Genomic DNA, 19,623 nt, shown 5'->3' on the forward strand with positions numbered 1-19,623 from the left:
TTGCTAAATACTACCAAGTTAATTACAATTTTTAAATGAACCACTTAGTTTGAGGTTTCCCTGTTTCACTTCCAAATGCTAATAGAATGTTCCCTACCTTAAGGGTGTGACAACGAAAAAAATCACAATCTGGGGGGTCATAATATCCAATCTGAGGCTTGCCTAGAAAAGGATGAGATTTTATCTCGAAGGAATTATTCTTACCACACCATGATGATGGGTTTGTTGATCATCAATAATGATGATGTCATCAACAAGGCACACAACTGTTACGCCACGTAAATTGATAAAGTCAAATACCGGTAATTGTTTTGCCGGTACTTCCAGTTCAAAAGGTTAGTGCATGCAATTTGTCATACCCTAGTGGTTGACAGAGAAATCTTTCATGGCTAAAACAGATGACAAAAATAGTAGGAGAATATATTCATCTTTTCCGACTTATAACGACTGGGCAGGATCATATCGGGGAAACAAATGTGTGTCATCTGTGTTAAGGAAAGACAGCTAGCATAGCCATGTTACAAATGTTAAAATCACAAATTATGATGGCACAATGAAAACTTTAACAAACAAAAAATACTTATACCATAGAAATCTAGAAATCTAGAAAGCCTAAATGATTCAATCACCAGAATTTGGATTGAGATGTATTCTTATCTAATGAACAGATCATTTTAAGATTGTATGTATGATGTGTGCAGAAATCTTTTTCTCCTACCATTCACTGATTTGTCACCAGTTTTAGCCGTGGGAGATTTCTCTGTAAACCCTTAGGGTATAACAGATTGCGGTCACTAACATTTTGAACCTGAAGACAATTATATGACGTCATGACTTCATGTGGTGTGATTGTGGCATGCATTGTCCATGACGTCATCAATATCGACATGCAGATGACTTTTTAGGCTATTGTCTCTTCTTTTTCTTTTGTGTATGGGAGAAAAAGATTCATATCCTACCTATGAAGATGTGACAACAAAATCACAACCTTGGCGGAATACCTGAGTGTCCAACCCTCTGCAAGCCTCGGGTTAGACGTTCATCAATTACCCCTCATGTTGTCATTTCATTAATTTATTTGTCACACCCTCTAGGTAGGGAAAGATTTTATTAATCCGCACTTTATTGATCTCTTCATTAACTCCATGATATTTTTCAGGATTTTGATTGGTGCCCCTCGAGCCAATGATACGTCGGCTTTAACCTTAACAGAGCCTGGAGTACTTTATAGATGTCAGAAAGGTCGAACACCAAGTGAATGTATTGCTATTGACATCAATAAAGGTGAATATTTGATATCTTATTGGTAATGTCTTTCCAGTGTTATGGTAACTCAAGGTGATCTGCATGCTACAGTAAAAATTTTCTTGGAAAACATTTTCTAATTCTCTAAAAAAAACCACTTCAAAATAATGGCAAATTATTGTGTTGCACTCCAAACAAAGGGAGAGTAATAGTGTTTTTTTCTAGATCTGATGATGTTGGTGTAAAAATGTTTTGTTTTCTGCTAGAGCTCTTAAAGATATCCATACATGCATCACCAAAAGTAAATGTATAGTGCAATACTGTTGTAAAGACCTTCTTGTTACTAGGTTATTTTGACCTTGACTGAAGGTTAGGATACAACTGTATCTTTCCTAGGTATTGTTATTGTTAATCACTATGACATTGTTATTTTTATCACAGACAGCTCATCTCATAACTGGATGGGAGTATCACTAGATGTTGGACAACAGCTTATACTGGTGAGTCATCAAGTCCCTGTGTCCCAAATATTTGTCAAGTTAAGTATTGGTGAGTCTTCAGATCCCTGAGTCAAATAACCTAAATGTTTATTATATACTGGTGAGTGGTCAAGTCTCTGTGTCAAAAATGTTGTTGTTACATTAAAACTTGAGTTATATCAATGAAGTCAACAGGTTCCATCATATCAACCTTCTAAATGAAATTGGATAATCTTTATATCCTTTATCAACAGTAAGGTTATGAAGCCCCTGTGCCTTAATGAACCTCCATCATTGTTTCACTGGTAGTCATAATCCAATGAATGTCATTTGTAGCAGCTGTTTGCTTGGTGATCAAGATGCACTATGAGCTTTCTTATGTAAATGTGTGGTATTTGTTGTATTTGCCAGGTGTGTGGTCATCGCTGGATCAGTTCCGACTATAATATGAATGGACTTTGTGTGGAGCTTGGACGAGATTTTGAACAATCACAACCGCGACAGTACCTCACTGATCCATATAAGCAGACTGTCAACGATACCCTCATCTACAGCATCGGGGCTATGGGCATGTCCTGTGCTTATGCACCAACAGTAAGTCTTAAGGGAAGCTACAAACCTCACTGGTAAAAGATACCTATTCAGACAGGTGTCCATTAGATGAGCAATACATGAGCCCTGTAGCAGACATAGAGTGACCATAAGTTTTATTTATGAACTATGAAATCCCAGACACCTTCCTGAACAATTTTGAGCATGACAAAAAATGTAATATTTTTGCATTTTGTGAGTTTGAAATAACACAAAAAGTACCTAGGGGACTAGGAAATTGTTACATATTACCAGGGTTTCCGTATTAACAGATTCATACTAAATGGGTAATAAATCCAAGGATATTGAATGCAATTTGCAGGGGTTTCAATTTTATTCATATAAAAATATAAGTTTGTACTATCCGAGTTTATATTAAATGGGTTGGACTGTACTATGTTATAACCATGAATTTGTTTTAAATGCCTTTTACTGCACTTATATACCTGGGAATTACAAAAAATCCATGACAATATCATTGATGTGTTTCAGGGTCAATCAAGAGTGATTGAGAAAGCCATAGGATCTCCTGGTATATATGAAACTACAGGTAGGTTTAACAGAAGTCTTAGTAAGTTAATTAAGAAAAGTAACTATCAACCACTTTTTGTGTTACATCATATATAGATCACTGATTGGTCATTACAGATTATTATATAGATCAATGATTGGTCATTACAAATTAGTATATAGATCAATGATTGGTCATTACAGACAAGTATATAGATCACTGCTTGGTCATTACAGACTAGTATATAGATCAATGATTGATCATTACAGACTGGTATATAGATCACTGATTGGTCATTACAGACTACTATATAGATCAATGATTGGTCATTACAGACTGGTGTATAGATCACTGATTGGTCATTACAGACTAGTATATAGATCACTGATTGGTCATTACAGACTAGTATATAGATCACTGATTGGTCATTACAGACTAGTGTATAGATCACTGATTGGTCATTACAGACTAGTGTATAGATCAATGATTGGTCATTACAGACTAGTGTATAGATCAATGATTTGTCATTACAGACTAGTATATAGATCACTGATTTGTCATTACAGACTAGTGTATAGATCACTGATTGGTCATTACAGACTTGTGTATAGATCAATGATTGGTCATTACAGACTAGTATATAGATCACTGATAGGTCATTACAGACTACTATATAGATCAATGATTGGTCATTACAGACTAGTATATAGATCACTGATTGGTTGTTACAGACTTGTGTATAGATCACCGATTGGTCGTTACAGACTAGTATATAGATCACTGATTGGTCGTTACAGACTTGTGTATAGATCACTGATTGGTCATTACAGACTAGTATATAGATCACTGATTGGTCATTACAGACAAGTGTAAAGATCACTGATTGGTCATTACAGACTAGTATATAGATCACTGATTGGTCATTACAGACTAGTATATAGATCACTGATTGGTCATTACAGACTAGTGTATAGATCACTGATTGGTCATTACAGACTAGTGTATAGATCACTGATTGGTCATTACAGACTAGTGTATAGATCACTGATTGGTCATTACAGACTAGTATATAGATCACTGATTGGTCATTACAGACTAGTGTATAGATCACTGATTGGTCATTACAGACTAGTGTATAGATCACTGATTGGTCATTACAGACTGGTGTATAGATCACTGATTGGTCATTACAGACTGGTGTATAGATCACTGATTGGTCATTACAGACTGGTGTATAGATCACTGATTGGTCATTACAGACTGGTGTATAGATCACTGATTGGTCATTACAGACTAGTGTATAGATCACTGATTGGTCATTACAGACTAGTGTATAGATAGATTCACTGATTGGTCATTACAGACTGGTGTATAGATCACTGATTGGTCATTACAGACTGGTGTATAGATCACTGATTGGTCATTACAGACTGGTGTATAGATCACTGATTGGTCATTACAGACTGGTGTATAGATCAATGATTGGTCATTACAGACTAGTATATAGATCACTGATTGGTCATTACAGACTAGTATATAGATCACTGATTGGTCATTACAGACTAGTATATAGATCACTGATTGGTCATTACAGAATTGTGTATAGATCACTGATTGGTCATTACAGACTAGTGTATAGATCACTGATTGGTCATTACAGACTAGTGTTATAGATCACTGATTGGTCATTACAGACTTGTGTATAGATCACTGATTGGTCATTACAGACTAGTGTATAGATCACTGATTGGTCATTACAGACTAGTGTATAGATCACTGATTGGTCATTACAGACTGGTGTATAGATCACTGATTGGTCATTACAGACTAGTGTATAGATCACACATTGGTTATTACAGACTAGTGTATAGATCACTGATTGGTCATTACAGACTGGTGTATAGATCACTGATTGGTCATTACAGACTTGTGTATAGATCACTGATTGGTCATTACAGACTAGTGTATAGATCACTGATTGGTCGTTACAGACTAGTGTATAGATCACTGATCGGTAGTTTCAGACTGGTGTATAGATCACTGATTGGTCATTACAGACTTGTGTATAGATCACTGATTGGTCATTACAGACTTGTGTATAGATCACTGATTGGTCATTACAGACTGGTGTATAGATCACTGATTGGTCATTACAGACTGGTGTATAGATCACTGATTGGTCATTACAGACTGGTGTATAGATCACTGATTGGTCATTACAGACTTGTGTATAGATCACTGATTGGTCATTACAGACTTGTGTATTGATCACTGACTGGTCATTACAGACTTGTGTATAGATCACCGATTGGTCATTACAGACTAGTGTATAGATCACTGATTAGTCATTACAAACTAGTGTATTGATTACTAATTTGTCGTTATGTTCAACAGGGGGTGTGGTGCAACGTTCAGACTCTGATGGTTCAACAGATGTTATACATTTCCCAAATTTGAGCCAGACCCAGGGCCAGCTCTATGGATATACAGTAACGTATGGGAAATTATATGGAGGTGATGCTTACAATATGATTACAGGTGGACCGCGAGACTCCATGACGGGTCAGGTGAGTGCCTGTCTGATTAAAAACTCTGATAATGACAGTGATATGAAGAGTTTGTCTTAAATTTCTTACAAAATCATATTAATTCATGCACCAATAAGATACAAGTTTGCTTTACATAATTGCAGTGAATAAAGGATCACATGTAACTCATGGCATTTTAATTTGTTGCTTGATTCAGATAATACAGAAAATTCCAAAGAAAAGAAAGATTTTATCTTATTCTACAGCCTTTTTGCTTTGATGCCTAACTTCATATTGTTCTTGGAGATATTTCCACATCATGAGATCTTTATAACTCTCTGAAGGTGTAGTCAAGTATAATCAAGTTTGGTCTGTAATGAGTTTTATATTTTGTTTTTTAATATGTTCATGCAATGATGAATAGTTCAAATGGTTATATATTATCTGTTGCCAGGTTAAGATCCTGCAAGGCAAGGCCAATTTTGCTTTGGTTGAACAACTCCCAGGAGTACAGGTGGGTTGTCATGTGGTAATGACGTACATTTTAATATTATTAAATGTTTAGTTAAGAGGGTAATGTATATAAAGCTACAACTTGTAGGAGTTACTCCCCTTATTTAGTTGTACATGATGGAGCTTCCTCTGGAGAAACCAATGCATTTGTTTTGAGATACAAAAATAACTTTGACAAAGTATGATTACCATTAATTAGTCACCAGTGACTGTTACATCATATTCTTACATTCTCAGTATATTTTACATCACAGTCGCTGGATGGTGGGACTAATCTCACATAGCCCATGTCATTATCCATTGAGTGTCTATCCAGGTTATGGTTTGATAGGAATATCATGTTCTTAAATGTATTTTGAATATGTTTGAAAGCTCCATAGTGTTTAGAGGAGTTACTGAAAAGTTACCAATTTATTTATTGAAGGATCTTTACCAAGCACTTTTACATTCCAGTCTTAGTTGGCTTAGCTTTAATGTATCAGATTAGTATGACAGCACTGGAAATGGTGTTTGTAAGCCTTCTCTTTCAAATCCAAATAATCCTGATGTTTTATCAAATTTCCTATAGGGTCAGATGAATGTAAAAAGCAAATAAAATGTCAGAATCATTCGGACTACGTTGTAGCCATAAAATGCCAACTGAAGGTTCATGAGTTGAAATTTGAACTAAGTGGAGGCCGGCAACTCCCTGGGACACAGCAGTCTGTAAACTAAATCTGTATTGTAAATGTGTTACAGGTTGGGAGTTACTTTGGTGCGGCCCTAGCCACAACGCCTCTCCAAGCTGGGATGCCTGAGTACCTACTAGTGGGTGCCCCTATGTATGCTGGATATAACACCAACACTTGGAATATCGTCGAAGAGATCGGCAGAGTTTACGTCTACAAATATATTCCTGCTATCGTAAGTTAACAGGGGACAGATTCACTAAGGGGGAACCTGATAGAGAAGTTTCTTTGTATGAACTGATTTTAATTTGAGCCCTATATCAGCCCCAAAATGCAAAAAAGAATCGCTGCCATTCTGCATTAGAGTTATCTGCCCTTTCTCGATCTGTTTGGTGGAATACCACAGTGATAAATGAACAACTGTTATCAAAATTTTAAAATATTTGACATTAACCTAGTAATATGCAACTAAAAGAAATATTGATATTATACCATTTTAAATCATTGCTTCAGGTAATAGGGGCATGCAGCATAAGACTCCACATTTTTTTCTAATTTTTGCAAATTGCTATTTTCTACCACAATAGGTAGGTGTTATTCAACTTTCAGGGTATCAAATAAACATTGCAACTGTTGATATACCATAGTTGGTATATAAAAAATCACTGTATACATTCTGATCGGTTGACACAATGAACTTTGACTAAACTACTTTTTCCTCAGTGCCACGTCAGCATTTGTCAATATCATCAATACTCTAGTGATGTCATACTATATTGAAACATTCGCTTCAGATGTCCAAGCTACTGTTGTGGATATGACTGTCGTTGTGTTATAAAACATGACATTTTTATGTGTGGTTTAAAATTGACCTGAAGAACTAACAATCAATTTTAACATGTTTTGATGTTTTGTTGAAATAATGTAAAATTAATTAGTAGAATCTGATATCAGTGAATTTTTTATCAAATTATGACTTTTGAATATTAACGAGTTTCTTTTTACTGATGAAAATATCACTTCACCTTGGTTTATATTTCGGCAAATACAGATTATCATATCCTGACCTTATTTCTATTGGCTGAAAGCAGTAGAAACAGGTCACACGACTCGTGATTGATTAATATGGAATTTATTCCACTGTCGCATGTTATTTTTTAAAAGTTACAAAAAGACAAGACGCATGGTTAAAGCTTGTGCCTTAATTTTCAAACTTTTGAAAAAATAACTTGTGTGGAATAGATTCCAATTCTAACAACCACTCATTGTATAAGGGCAGTAAATGTGTAAAGTATGTAATTTGTAATTGATGAAAAATACAGATTTACCTGTTCTTGTATATCATTGATGCAAATATTGGTTTTTTCATTGGAGAAGCACCGGTACCTTTAAAAGTTAGATGATGAAATCTTTGACATTCATGGAAAATAAAAAAAATTAGTTTATGATACAGTCACTCTGACAAGATGCTCTTTAGATAGACAAATTAGACAGCAATGTGCTTCATGTGTTTTCAGGGAAAGCTGAATATGACACAAATTCTTGAAGGGAGTCAGTCACAAGGATCACGTTTTGGAACAGCCATTTCAGGGCTTAACGATATCAACGGAGACAGTTACTATGGTAACGTTACTAAATAAAGCTATAGAATAGGAGTCCGTTTCAAGCAAAGGTGGATGATATTCTATCAGAGCAATGGCTTCCATCCAGTTCTAAAACTTCCATAAAGGTCTATATCTATTGATAGGGTTTCAGTATAAAACAAACAGTTATTTAAGGGCATTTCAGGCTTTGGAGAGGTGGGAAAGCCAGACTACCCAAAGAAAAATGACCAACATGTGGTCAAGGCCTGGCAACTGCAGCATATGGGATTTTAGCTCATCTGGCCTGGAGCTTATGTCATGGCGCGGCGTTCGGCGTCTGTTCATCATCCGTCCTCCAACATTTCCTTTTGCATGGGTTCTAACCATGACCAAAAACATAGTTGGGGGAAGGGGAACAACTTGAGTTTGTATATCTCATTTTGGCTCTGTCAGTCCTGAATCCTTTAGGTTTCCCTTGTTTTTTTAATTGTCAAGCGTACGGTATACATTTAAAGATGCTCCACCGGCAACAGATTTGAACAATGATTTGTGCTTATAATCATTCGTATTATATATATTTATATCTAATTAACACACTCAAAAATAATTAAAAAAAATATAAATTAGTTTACTTTTGCTGCAAGTGCAATCAGTACTTCATTCCATATAGGACAATATAGTGCCATGGAAATTTTTTGGAACACAATTAATAAATTTTGATATTTTTAATTTTAAGTAAAATTAGAACCTCAAACTTTTCAATAGTGGTAATGGTGTAATGTAAGTAACTTTTATAACTGAAGAAAAATACTTACTCATCTTCTCCTTTTTTGAAAGTGAAAAAATACCATTTGTCAGCGGTGTAGCATCTTTCAGTACAATATAGGAATTTTTAGAAAGGCAAAGTCAGCCTCAAACCCCATAGTCAGTTCCTGGTTACTACTTCACAATGCATTCAAACTTGCAAATGATTAGCTGGTAACAGAGTATGTCAGACACCTTTACATAGCTATTGTTGCTTAGATGTGATGGGCTAGAAGTAAAACATTAGGCCACCTTAACTGCTATTACATTACCACAAAAGAGTTCCTTTATTGGGGAAAATGTAATGCAGAGGACGGCGGTTGAAATACAATTACTTCAGGTAGCGTGGAGAAAAGCTGATAAGTATAACAAGGACTACTTCATTTAACTACCAATGGTTACTTTAGGTCACACTTCGTGCTTGATATAAGTCTTCTGCAAAAGTAACACTTAGTGTAAGTGAAACTGATTTGTTATACACATTATGGTATGTCAATGATATATTGAAAATCTCAATATTAATCAAAAAGCAATTGTCTCCTTCAGATATCGCTGTTGGTGCCCCCTATGAAGATGAAGGTCGAGGCATTGTCTACATCTACAACGGTTATCAGGGAGGATTCTGGGATATAGAGACCCAGAAGTTAAGAGGACGTGACATCAGTTCTACTCTAAGGACATTCGGGGCGGCAATCTCAAAACCCTTCTTGTACAACAGTGATACTTACTATGGTAAAGAATGGCAGACACGGAAAATTTTCACTGAAAATACATTTTAAAATTGAAGACAACATATAATGTATAAAGCCTTTCTAGTTTTGCAACAGTTTCAAAGCAAGTTTCTATTAATGTAGTTGCTTTGGCATGCTCAAATTCAGCAGATTTCTGGGTTTTGAAAAGGAAAGATAAGTGATTAATTGACAAAGAATGATTACAGTATTAGTTGTATATTGTATTTAAGAAAGAATGGTCTTTTAAAAAGAATTCTGTCCCATAGGTGGTGACGTAGTGACCACTGGATGTCTGTCTCATGGGTGGTGACCTGGTGACCACTGAATGTATGTCCCATGGGTGGTGAGATAGTGACCACTGGATGTCTGTCCCATGGGTGGTGACATAGTGACCATAGGATGCCTGTTCCATGGGTGGTTACATAGTGGAGGGCCTATGGTATTACACACTGTATGTTATATATTTACAGACACACTGATTGGAGCCTTTATGTCGGACGTGGCGGTACTGATTTACTCACAGCCAACCATAAACATGCAGGTGACCATGGACGTCAGCAAGCCTGTTACCAACGACATTATAAAGAGGAATACTCAAATGTTTAATGTGACACTGTGTTTCTCCTTCCAAGGAAAGGACCTCCCTGCTTTAGCATGTCAGTATACCATGTTCCATTAATGCTCTGTCCCTACCCGTAACCTATCCTTAATCCCCTATCATTCATCATGTCTGTCTATCTCTCCCTACCTAAGTTTTTGTCTAGAGACCGAAGAGCTCTTCCTTGAACAAACTTTATATTTCACCTGATGATGTATAGGAAGTCCACACATATTCTCAGTAAATATTAAGTTTGTTCAAGGATGCACTCTATGGTTTCATAGACAAAAACTTAACAAGAAATGACCAAAATTGGCAAAAGTTCTATAGTTTCATAATTTTTACATATTTTTTATGGTTACCATGCCAACTACAGCAGCAAAATAAGAAAATAGTCGTTTTATTTGAATGAGTGAAGAACTAAATTTAATCACTAAATGACAATTTTGAAAATTTGGTGGATTTGGGGGTCAAAAGGGCCCAAACCATACATAGTTCTTTTACAAGTTTTTGCTAAATAGGGTTAAGTGTGAAGGTTCTCTATGTGTATTCAACATTGCAAAAGAAAAAGAGAAAATATCTCTATTCCCATAGTCGAACAGATCTCTTCGGTGGATGCCTAGACCCATCTGGGATCTCTTGTTTCTATCACTGTGTATTTCCAACTATATGTTGTATAAATACTCCGCTGACTGTTCAGGCCCATTGGGCCTCTTGTCTTTCTGTTACAGTTGTTGAGTTTACAGTGAATGTTGATACTAACCCAACAGGAAAACGAAGTAGAGTGTCGTTTGATAAAGGAGCTTACAATGTTAGTGGCAGTAGGGATGTACAGAAAGCCTTGGCTCAAACATGCGTTAAACCTTACACAATCCATGTACAGGTAAATACACCAAAGGCACCAAAGTCTTTATCATGATTGGTGAAAGTTTATCCTTGAATTTCCAGTTATTGAAACTAATATTGCAAGATGTTGTTATAATATACATTGTAATAGCAAATTCTCTACAATACTCGTGTTTGATTTTGCTCTTTTATTAGCCCATCATCATCAGATGGTGGGCTAATCAAATCACTTTTCATCCATGGTCTGTCAACCGTCTGTCCTTTCATTAACCATCTTGTTATCGCTATTTCTCAAAAAGTACTGAAGGAATCATTCTCAAATTTCTGATTTAGGTTCCTCTAGGGCCTTGGTTGTGCATATTGCATTTAAGGACCGATCTGTCAATAAGATGGCCACTGGACAGCCATCTTTCATTTTGAAGTTTGTTATTGCTATTTCTTAGAAAGTGTTGAAGGGATCATTCTCAAATTTCATATGAAGGTTTACCTAGGGCGGTATTTGTGCATATGTTATTTTGGGACCGATTGGTCAACAAGATGGCCGCCAAACCGCCATCTTGATATTTGGTAGTTGAAGTTTGTTACCGCTAATTATCAGAACGTACTGAAGGGATTGTTTCCAAATCCCATATGTATGTGCCCCTTTGACCCTAGTGCATAGTGGAAAGGCCATCTTGGATTTTGATAGTTGAAGCTTGAAAAGTACAGAAAAGATCCATCTGTCAATTGTCAGACATAGATCAATCTTTGATTGACGCCAAGATCCCTCTGGTATAATATAATATCAAATTCTCTACAAGACTAGTGTTTGATATAGCTCTTTATGAGAAAGTCGTTTTAATTGCTATCAAAAGTAGTTCTTTGTGAATATTTGTGAATAGTAGCTGATCAAGGACAGCAATGCAGCTCATTTAGGTCGTTTTGTTTCAATTAGAAATGGAAGAATATGTTAATGTTTGTATGAGTTTTTTTCCTCTTTTTTTAAAGTCCCATACAGACCTCTTTGTGCCGCTGGTATTTTCTACTGCCTATAAAATACGTGAAGACACTGTGAGTCAATGCTCGAACAATGTTTGTCCCACTGTGAACACATTCAATGGATCACGATCAAACCCGACCATAACTGGGTTTGATAAAGAGGTAGGTAGAACAATTTACCAGTATTTCACTAGCTAACCTTTAGTTCAGTGAATACAGTTTTACTGTATTGATTCATGTGCTTTAGATATAGTATCCTACAGCAGTGTAAATGTGGACCAGATGTAGATTTCTTATTATTATTAGAGATGCCCAATGCAGTTATTTGGTATAATAGATTGAATCATTTCTAAAGAGTGTGAGTCTTGGATTTTAAGTATGCAGTAAGGAAGTACTTCCAATCGTGTAAACAGAATATATTCTCAAATTTACTGGGCAAACAGCAGTATGCCTCATTGTCAAGACACATTAAACAAACACGATCACACGATTAAAAGTTTATAAATTTCTATAATGATTCCATTGTTTATTATTGTAATGGTTGAACTTTTTACTGATTTATACTTATAATACAGCTAACGTTTGAGAGACCGGGCTGTGGAACAGACAATATCTGCCAAGTAGATATCAAAGTTGAGGCCATGGCCAAATTTGATAACCCTGACACCGACCTCATCGTAGGAGAGGAAGCCAAATTTAAATTAGAAGTACAGATGAAAAATAATGGCCAAGATTGGGCCTACTCACCCTACACTGAGATCAAAGTGCCAGAGTACATCAACTTTGTCACATCTGATGTCGCCTGTTTGACAACTTCAGAAACAACCTTGGTATGTCAGATTACAGAAGCTCTGAAGGCTCAAGAAGGGAAGCTTATCTCTGTCCAGTTTGATGCATCAAGAGCTCCCGTTCAGGACTTTGTCATCAATGTTGTTGGGAAGACCATCAGTTCTGATACAAATCCAGCAAACAATGCACAAAATGTACCTGTCAGTGTGAAGTCAAGGGTCAACGAGGACTTCAAAGGGTAAGGATAAAATGAAATTCTAGGAGTTATGCCAGGGGTTCAAAAGGGGTTTCTTTTTATCTAAGTTTGAACATTATCTCCAAATATGTTACAAAATGTGAACATTTTTATCAGTTTACCATGATATAAGATTTACTCCTTTTGGGATCCATATGGATGAATATATTTTCAGTGGATATTTTACTGGTGTTTCGAAATTGTAATTTACTCTACGAACAGAAATACATTAACTATATAGGTACTTGGTATATACATATACATGTGTATGTATGGCGTAAAATAATAAGGAAATAAAAAAAACTGCAAAAGTATTTGTGAATTACTGAACAGTACAGCTAAAGATAATAAGATTAAAAAGCATATTGATTGTCAGGCACTGCATAATGGTAACCTGGTATCACTTTTCTCTCAATGCATACATGAACATTGTAAGATTATTTATGTTATTTATATGAAATTGATGAATACTTTCAGAGATTCATTTCCTGAAATCTATGTTACCAAGCCAGAAACAGATATGAAGCTTGTGACACATAAATTTGATTTTGAAAACAATGGACCCAGCGCATTATCATCTGAAACAGAATTTATAGTCAAATTCCCTTTACTACGACTTGACAACCAAGACCTGTTCCTTCTCCAACAGTTTATTGTAAGTAGATTGTCTCCCTTTGATTCTGTTTATTATTATGTTATCTCCCTTTAATTATATCACCCTAGTGTATGTATCCCAAATATATTACTGATCTATCCTTCTACTATTCTGTATGAGCAGGGTGTCACTTAATGTTTGATCTTCATATACGTCCGTTATTTTGGATTACACATCAGCTAGCTTATCAATTATACCTTCCCAATATATCATTGTCAGGGTTATTGGTAAAACTTGTCTTTGATATTGTGTCATCATTTTATGACTGCAGTACATTTCACGCTATCATATAAAGCTTTTATGTAGAAGTCAGCTGCTTTTATATTAATTGTACTACCTACAGTAGATTACTAAAATAGATTGAATAGAATTTATTGATCAATATAAGTATAGTGTGAACTCATAATTCTGCTATTACTAGAGGGTTATGTTGAAGAGTTATTTCTCTTGCAGACAGGTATCTAATCTATTGTGACATTGTTATTTTGTGAATGAAACTCACATTGTTCCTCTAGCCAGTAGCTGATAAATCAGGCTGTCTTAATATTAGTGCCTGGTTCCGAGTGTGTAATTAGCTATCATCGGCTTCAAATGAGTGGCTGCTTGGTGGTGTTTTTTTATTGCACATGCTTCTGTATAGGAAAATCATGTGCAAATGGAAATTCTGAATTGTTCTGACAATACAGATGGTGTGGTATTTTTTGTAGTAGTATTTTGTTCGTTCCATCTTTACTATATCATATTATGGAACACAGTACGGATCTAAAAGTAAAGAAGATGGCTGCCCTCATTACAAAAATAAAAATTGACTATTGGATAGAATCCATAACTATTCTTTGTTGTATGGTAGGATTGTTTGGAACTAGAAAACAAAAGAAATACATATACCAGGTAGATATAGCCTGTCGACTTGTAAGACTGGTACGTATGAGAAAGGGAATGCACAGGTAGAGAGAAATGTTCCGTTGTGACTGATATAAATCAGAAAAGGAAAAGGAAGCCATGATTATAGTGTTCAGGCAGATGAAGTTTGAGTTGTACACGATTTGTTCCAGGTGACCACTCAACAGGACAAGGTAACTTAGTGTTGTGACCCTCCCTACATTCTAACCTCTGTTTTGTATTTGTAGTGGCATATTCAACAATATATAGATAGCAGATATGACAACTTCAAAGTTGTAGTTGTAAAATTTCGTCTAATCATCAGTGGAATTCAATGTCTCCCATTCTAATTGAATACAGTGTATATATAAAATGACGGAGAGGAAAGGGAACTGGTGTTAGTAAGATTAAACACCAACAAAATAACTCCGGCACAGGTCGTCGGCATACTTGCCAACTGCATTCAGAGGAGGACACAACACAATGATATGAAAAACATGTTCAAACCAGAATATGCCCTTCCTAATCTTGTTACAATGTTGTAATACACAACAAATCCAAACCTTTGATAATTCAGCCATAATAAATTATGTTTTTAAGGCCCCTTTTTGTAAAATTTTGGGGAAAAATCAACTTCTAAAATTGATTAAATTCACATTGATTAAATTCATTGTGTTTAGATTTTTTCCAAAAAAGTGAAGTTGGCAAGTATGCCCCTAAATATTAATCTCTAGATTAGGTTGTTTTATATACCCCTGCATGTTCTGCCATATGCAATACCTGACCCAGTTAGCATCATTAAAGTAATGAAATTATGCCATTTATCTAGACCAACTGAAACTAAATTAAGTCCTGTTTAAAAGTCTGGAATTATCACAGGTTATACAATCATTTAGTCTTGTATGTGTCACTCCAAACATCCAACTAGAGCCATATCTCATGTCATCTATTTGTTCAAAATACTCCCTCTGACTATTTTTGACCAAATTCAATTAAGACCATGCAGTACTTTATGATTTTTTTAGTAATGAAATTGTTTCCAATCTCTAAAGGAGGTTTCTGATTTTACGGTTTCTAGTCAAGCTTCAAGTTTTTTTGTTGTTTTTTTTTTTTTTGAGAGAAGGGATGAAAATCTAATTAGTATTTATGATGGATTTAAGACAAATGTTGGCAGACGACGGACCTCCAACCTCTACAGGTGTTAAAACAAGAAGGGAAAGTAGAAGATAAAGGCACAGATGTATGTTGAGTCAAATACAGCATATACTGTAAGAAAAAAAAATATATAAAGTGAAAACATTTGAACATCCTTATCATCGATTGAATATGGTTCTACATTACATCCCATTTCAGATGACCCTAGTGATTTATGTTCAAAATTCAAAGGTCTTTCCTGTTTGACCAAAGTACAATACACCTGTAAATCACTTTTATTTCAGTTTTGGGTGTGTTTTATTTCCAGTTTTATGCCTTGATAATGTTTTTTGTACACTAATCGGATGCTAAAGAACCTTACATCTAGGTATTTAAAGTTTATCACACAACACAATGGTTTTAGAATTAACATTCATGTGATCAGATTTCCTAGTTTACACAGTAGTAAATAGGTTCTGGTGAAGGGACAAAAAAGTCTGACATACAGATTAAAGACGGCTGGGTAATATTCAGAAAAGCAAAATTGAATTACTACAATAAAACATGATAACGAAACTTCTAGGGACCCACAAAATTCCTTTGCTTTTTTCATTGTTCGTAATACAAATACATGTAGATTATAGTAAAATATGCTGGGAATGAAAATTGATACAATATAACAATAGATTCGCTGTAAACGTGTTTTACGGTTAGAAGTGGGTTAATCAGATCTTACCCTTTTGTAAAACAACTTTCTTTTTCTAAGATAATTTTGTGTTATTTCTTTCAAAGCTTAAAAGATATAAACTTTTAAGTGAAAAAAATGAAATACGCCTACCTTTCATTGTGCAAGTGGGATTGATAATCAGATACATATTACAAACATGGCAAAAGTAAACCATTCACAAAGGAAAGTTGAAGTTTACAGAGTATTCACTGGTTGGATGAAGAAAGTAAAGATATAACCTTCTCTAAAACTGGAATTGATTCATCTTTATGTTTAACTTAAATGTCTGTGTCATTTGGAATAAGGGAAGTCTTCCATTAATTTTTTGCTTATTGATCATCACTCTTTTGCACTTTTATTACTGCACAGTTTTTGTGTTAACCTACAATTGGGAATAGATTAGAATTATTTTAATAGGTTTGTGTGTGTGATTTTCTCACATGCCCATGTAGTATATGTTACTTCCACAAATTGATGCCAAAATAAAATTAGTAAACAAAGAATAAAATTAAACATTAAAAAGAAAATAGTTCAGTAAAAAAAAATTATGTATAACCTTGAGTTACTGCAAAGGTCAATGTGTTTAAATACATTTAAAATGTACATTCTTGTGTCAATTAGAATCCATGTCATGGTAGTTGAGAATCATCTATTAAGGATTTCAGGGCTATAACATTTCTAAAATTTCCATATGTGGCATGCTAATAGTATTTTTATTGTTTTGATGTGTTTAAAAAAAATTTTATCACGAAAATTATACAAATAAAACAAACCTGAAATGTATACATTTTAATTCCTGTAGACATACAAATTTTACAGTTAATGCATACCTTCCACTTGTGTAAGTTCATTGTTGGCAAAATCCTTTGCTTTTAAGTTTTAGATAAAACATATATGATAGATGTATTGCTTTTGCATGCTTGCTTTTAGTCAAATAGATTATAATATAGTGATTTATATAACTTTTAATGCTTTTGTTTTTAAAAGTAAATAATAATACATATTTTCTGATTATTTAATCCCACAGTACTTTACAGTTTAACTTACTCAAAGATGCTCCACTGCTGACAAAGTCTAAACAATGCTTATCATTTGGACAATAATTGATGTATACCATACTTTTGCACGTGTAGGGCACACTTTTTTCATAAATTTACAAGTGAAAAGTTGGAGGGCGCACTATACGGAGGTACAAGGCATGGCCAGGCCCTGGGTCATGATCACCGCCCTAGTGTGCAGTACCATTTTGTACATGTTGTCATGACACTGAGTAGGGTTGTGATTCTATACTTGGATCTTTAAGTCAATCAAACATATAAATGTCTAAATAACACAAAATTACATAAAATTTTTTTTTTTTGCTTTTGCTGCTTGCATAATCAGTACTTCATTCCATATAGGACATTGTTTGAGATGCAATTATTATTTCAATTATGAATAAATACTTTTATTTTGAAGTAAAATAAGAAGCTCAAACTTTGTAATGATGGTAATAGTGTAAAGTAAGTTACTTTTGTTATAATTGAAGAAAATTATTATACTTATTATTATTACCATTCGTCGGCGATGGAGCACCTTTATAGGGATTATGTAAGATTCATTGAGTTAAGATGCTTCACTGCCAATAGAGCATATATAATATTCATCATTTGAACAATAATTTGTGTGTAATCGTGTACATACATGTGTAATTAACACAAAAAAATAGTATAAAATAATTTCTTTTGCTTTTGGTGCATGCACAATCCGTACTTAATTCCATATAGGATATAGTGCCACGGAATTTTTTCAAGATGCAATTAAATATTTTTCATACTTTTAACTTGAAGTAAAATTATATGCCCAAACTTTTCAATGGTGGTAATGCTGTAAAGTAAGTAACTTTTGTAACTGAGGAAAAATACTAAATCGTCTGCTTCTGTTTTTGATAGTGAAAAAATACCATTTGTCAGCAGTGGAGCATCTTTAATATATGAAAGTCTGTGTTTGTCATGTACATTGTATTTATAACGTACCAGAATAAGTTCACAGAACACTTTCGAAATGTAATAAGAACAATATAGAGGTGAACAGGAACCTTTGTTGCCTAAATGTTGAGTCTTGTCCGAAAATTCCTGGAGGAAAACTTCCAATTTCTATCGATAGTGTCTATTACCTGCCCTACCTGACATTTTAATTCAGCTACACTTGAGATAGCAGATCCTGATCAGCCCTGTCCATACCTGTCCAACTTATTTTTGTATGCAATATTAAATTTTGCAGGGATTTAAAAATTATAAAATTTAAACACCTACATTTTTCAGATATGGTTTTAGTAGAACAATTAAGTTTAAATTTCAAAACAAAATGTCTGTAAAATATTTCCTAGGCTTGAAAACCTGACATTAAAGTTACTGCAAAAATATGTTAGTTGACAGTGCATTTTCGCTGTAATGCATTCTACATGTTGAACATATTTGGGAATTTTATTAGATAAAATGGTTGTTTCCTTTCATCAGGTTGTATTTTATATTTTCCGTAGGTTGTGAATGTATCAAATGCCAGAAATACATCAGTAAGTTGTTGGGTAAACAGAGGCGGCTCTAGGGATCACATGGCTGTGCAGTTAGAGTATGGCGAGGGACTGGTCAGCCACATATTTGATTCTCAGGGCTTGCTCACTTCTGAAGGCAATGCCTTCAACAAGGTAAGATCCTTTAACGCATATCTGAAATAAGATATACATTGACAATTTAATCACTATCAATTGTAATGGAAATTTGTATTACATCTTTGTACATTTAGACTTGCTCTTTAGATTGACCAGAACATATTGAAAAATATAAGGAAAATCTTTAAATAGTTTCAAAAAACATTTGGGTGATGCATTTTGAGAAAAAGTGGTATTCGTTTTAGACAAATGTTTTAAGATTTAAGGTAAAATTACTTTTCCTGTTTGTCTTTTGTCAATTTGACTTAAACATGTTAACATATATCAATTACACGTAAAACTCATATATCAATTACACGTAAAACTCATATATCAATTACACGTAAAACTCATATATCAATTACACGTAAAACTCATATATCAATTACACGTAAAACTCATATATCAATTACACGTAAAACTCATATATCAATTAC

At 34.5% G+C, this 19,623-nt stretch overlaps 1 protein-coding gene across 3 annotated transcripts in view; it reads left to right on the forward strand.

The window, feature by feature from the left end:
• The window catches only part of LOC138314863 (integrin alpha-4-like), a 65,238-nt gene that overhangs the window by 37,953 nt on the left and 7,662 nt on the right, over positions 1-19,623 (forward strand). For 2 of the 3 annotated variants that reach the window (XM_069255450.1, XM_069255451.1), the window contains exons 3-18: positions 1,160-1,284; positions 1,687-1,745; positions 2,136-2,318; positions 2,808-2,865; positions 5,221-5,393; positions 5,809-5,868; positions 6,606-6,770; positions 8,053-8,158; positions 9,469-9,654; positions 10,124-10,309; positions 10,983-11,134; positions 12,085-12,237; positions 12,651-13,102; positions 13,577-13,754; positions 14,810-14,830; positions 19,019-19,183. In XM_069255450.1, coding sequence (XP_069111551.1) covers positions 1,160-1,284; positions 1,687-1,745; positions 2,136-2,318; positions 2,808-2,865; positions 5,221-5,393; positions 5,809-5,868; positions 6,606-6,770; positions 8,053-8,158; positions 9,469-9,654; positions 10,124-10,309; positions 10,983-11,134; positions 12,085-12,237; positions 12,651-13,102; positions 13,577-13,754; positions 14,810-14,830; positions 19,019-19,183 — 2,422 coding nt within the window. The remainder of the gene's footprint in view (positions 1-1,159; positions 1,285-1,686; positions 1,746-2,135; positions 2,319-2,807; positions 2,866-5,220; positions 5,394-5,808; positions 5,869-6,605; positions 6,771-8,052; positions 8,159-9,468; positions 9,655-10,123; positions 10,310-10,982; positions 11,135-12,084; positions 12,238-12,650; positions 13,103-13,576; positions 13,755-14,809; positions 14,831-19,018; positions 19,184-19,623) is intronic. The other variant, XM_069255452.1, reaches the window with a different exon arrangement.

The sequence above is a fragment of the Argopecten irradians genome, chromosome 2 (assembly GCF_041381155.1).
Source record: "Argopecten irradians isolate NY chromosome 2, Ai_NY, whole genome shotgun sequence".
Lineage (NCBI taxonomy): Eukaryota > Metazoa > Mollusca > Bivalvia > Pectinida > Pectinidae > Argopecten > Argopecten irradians.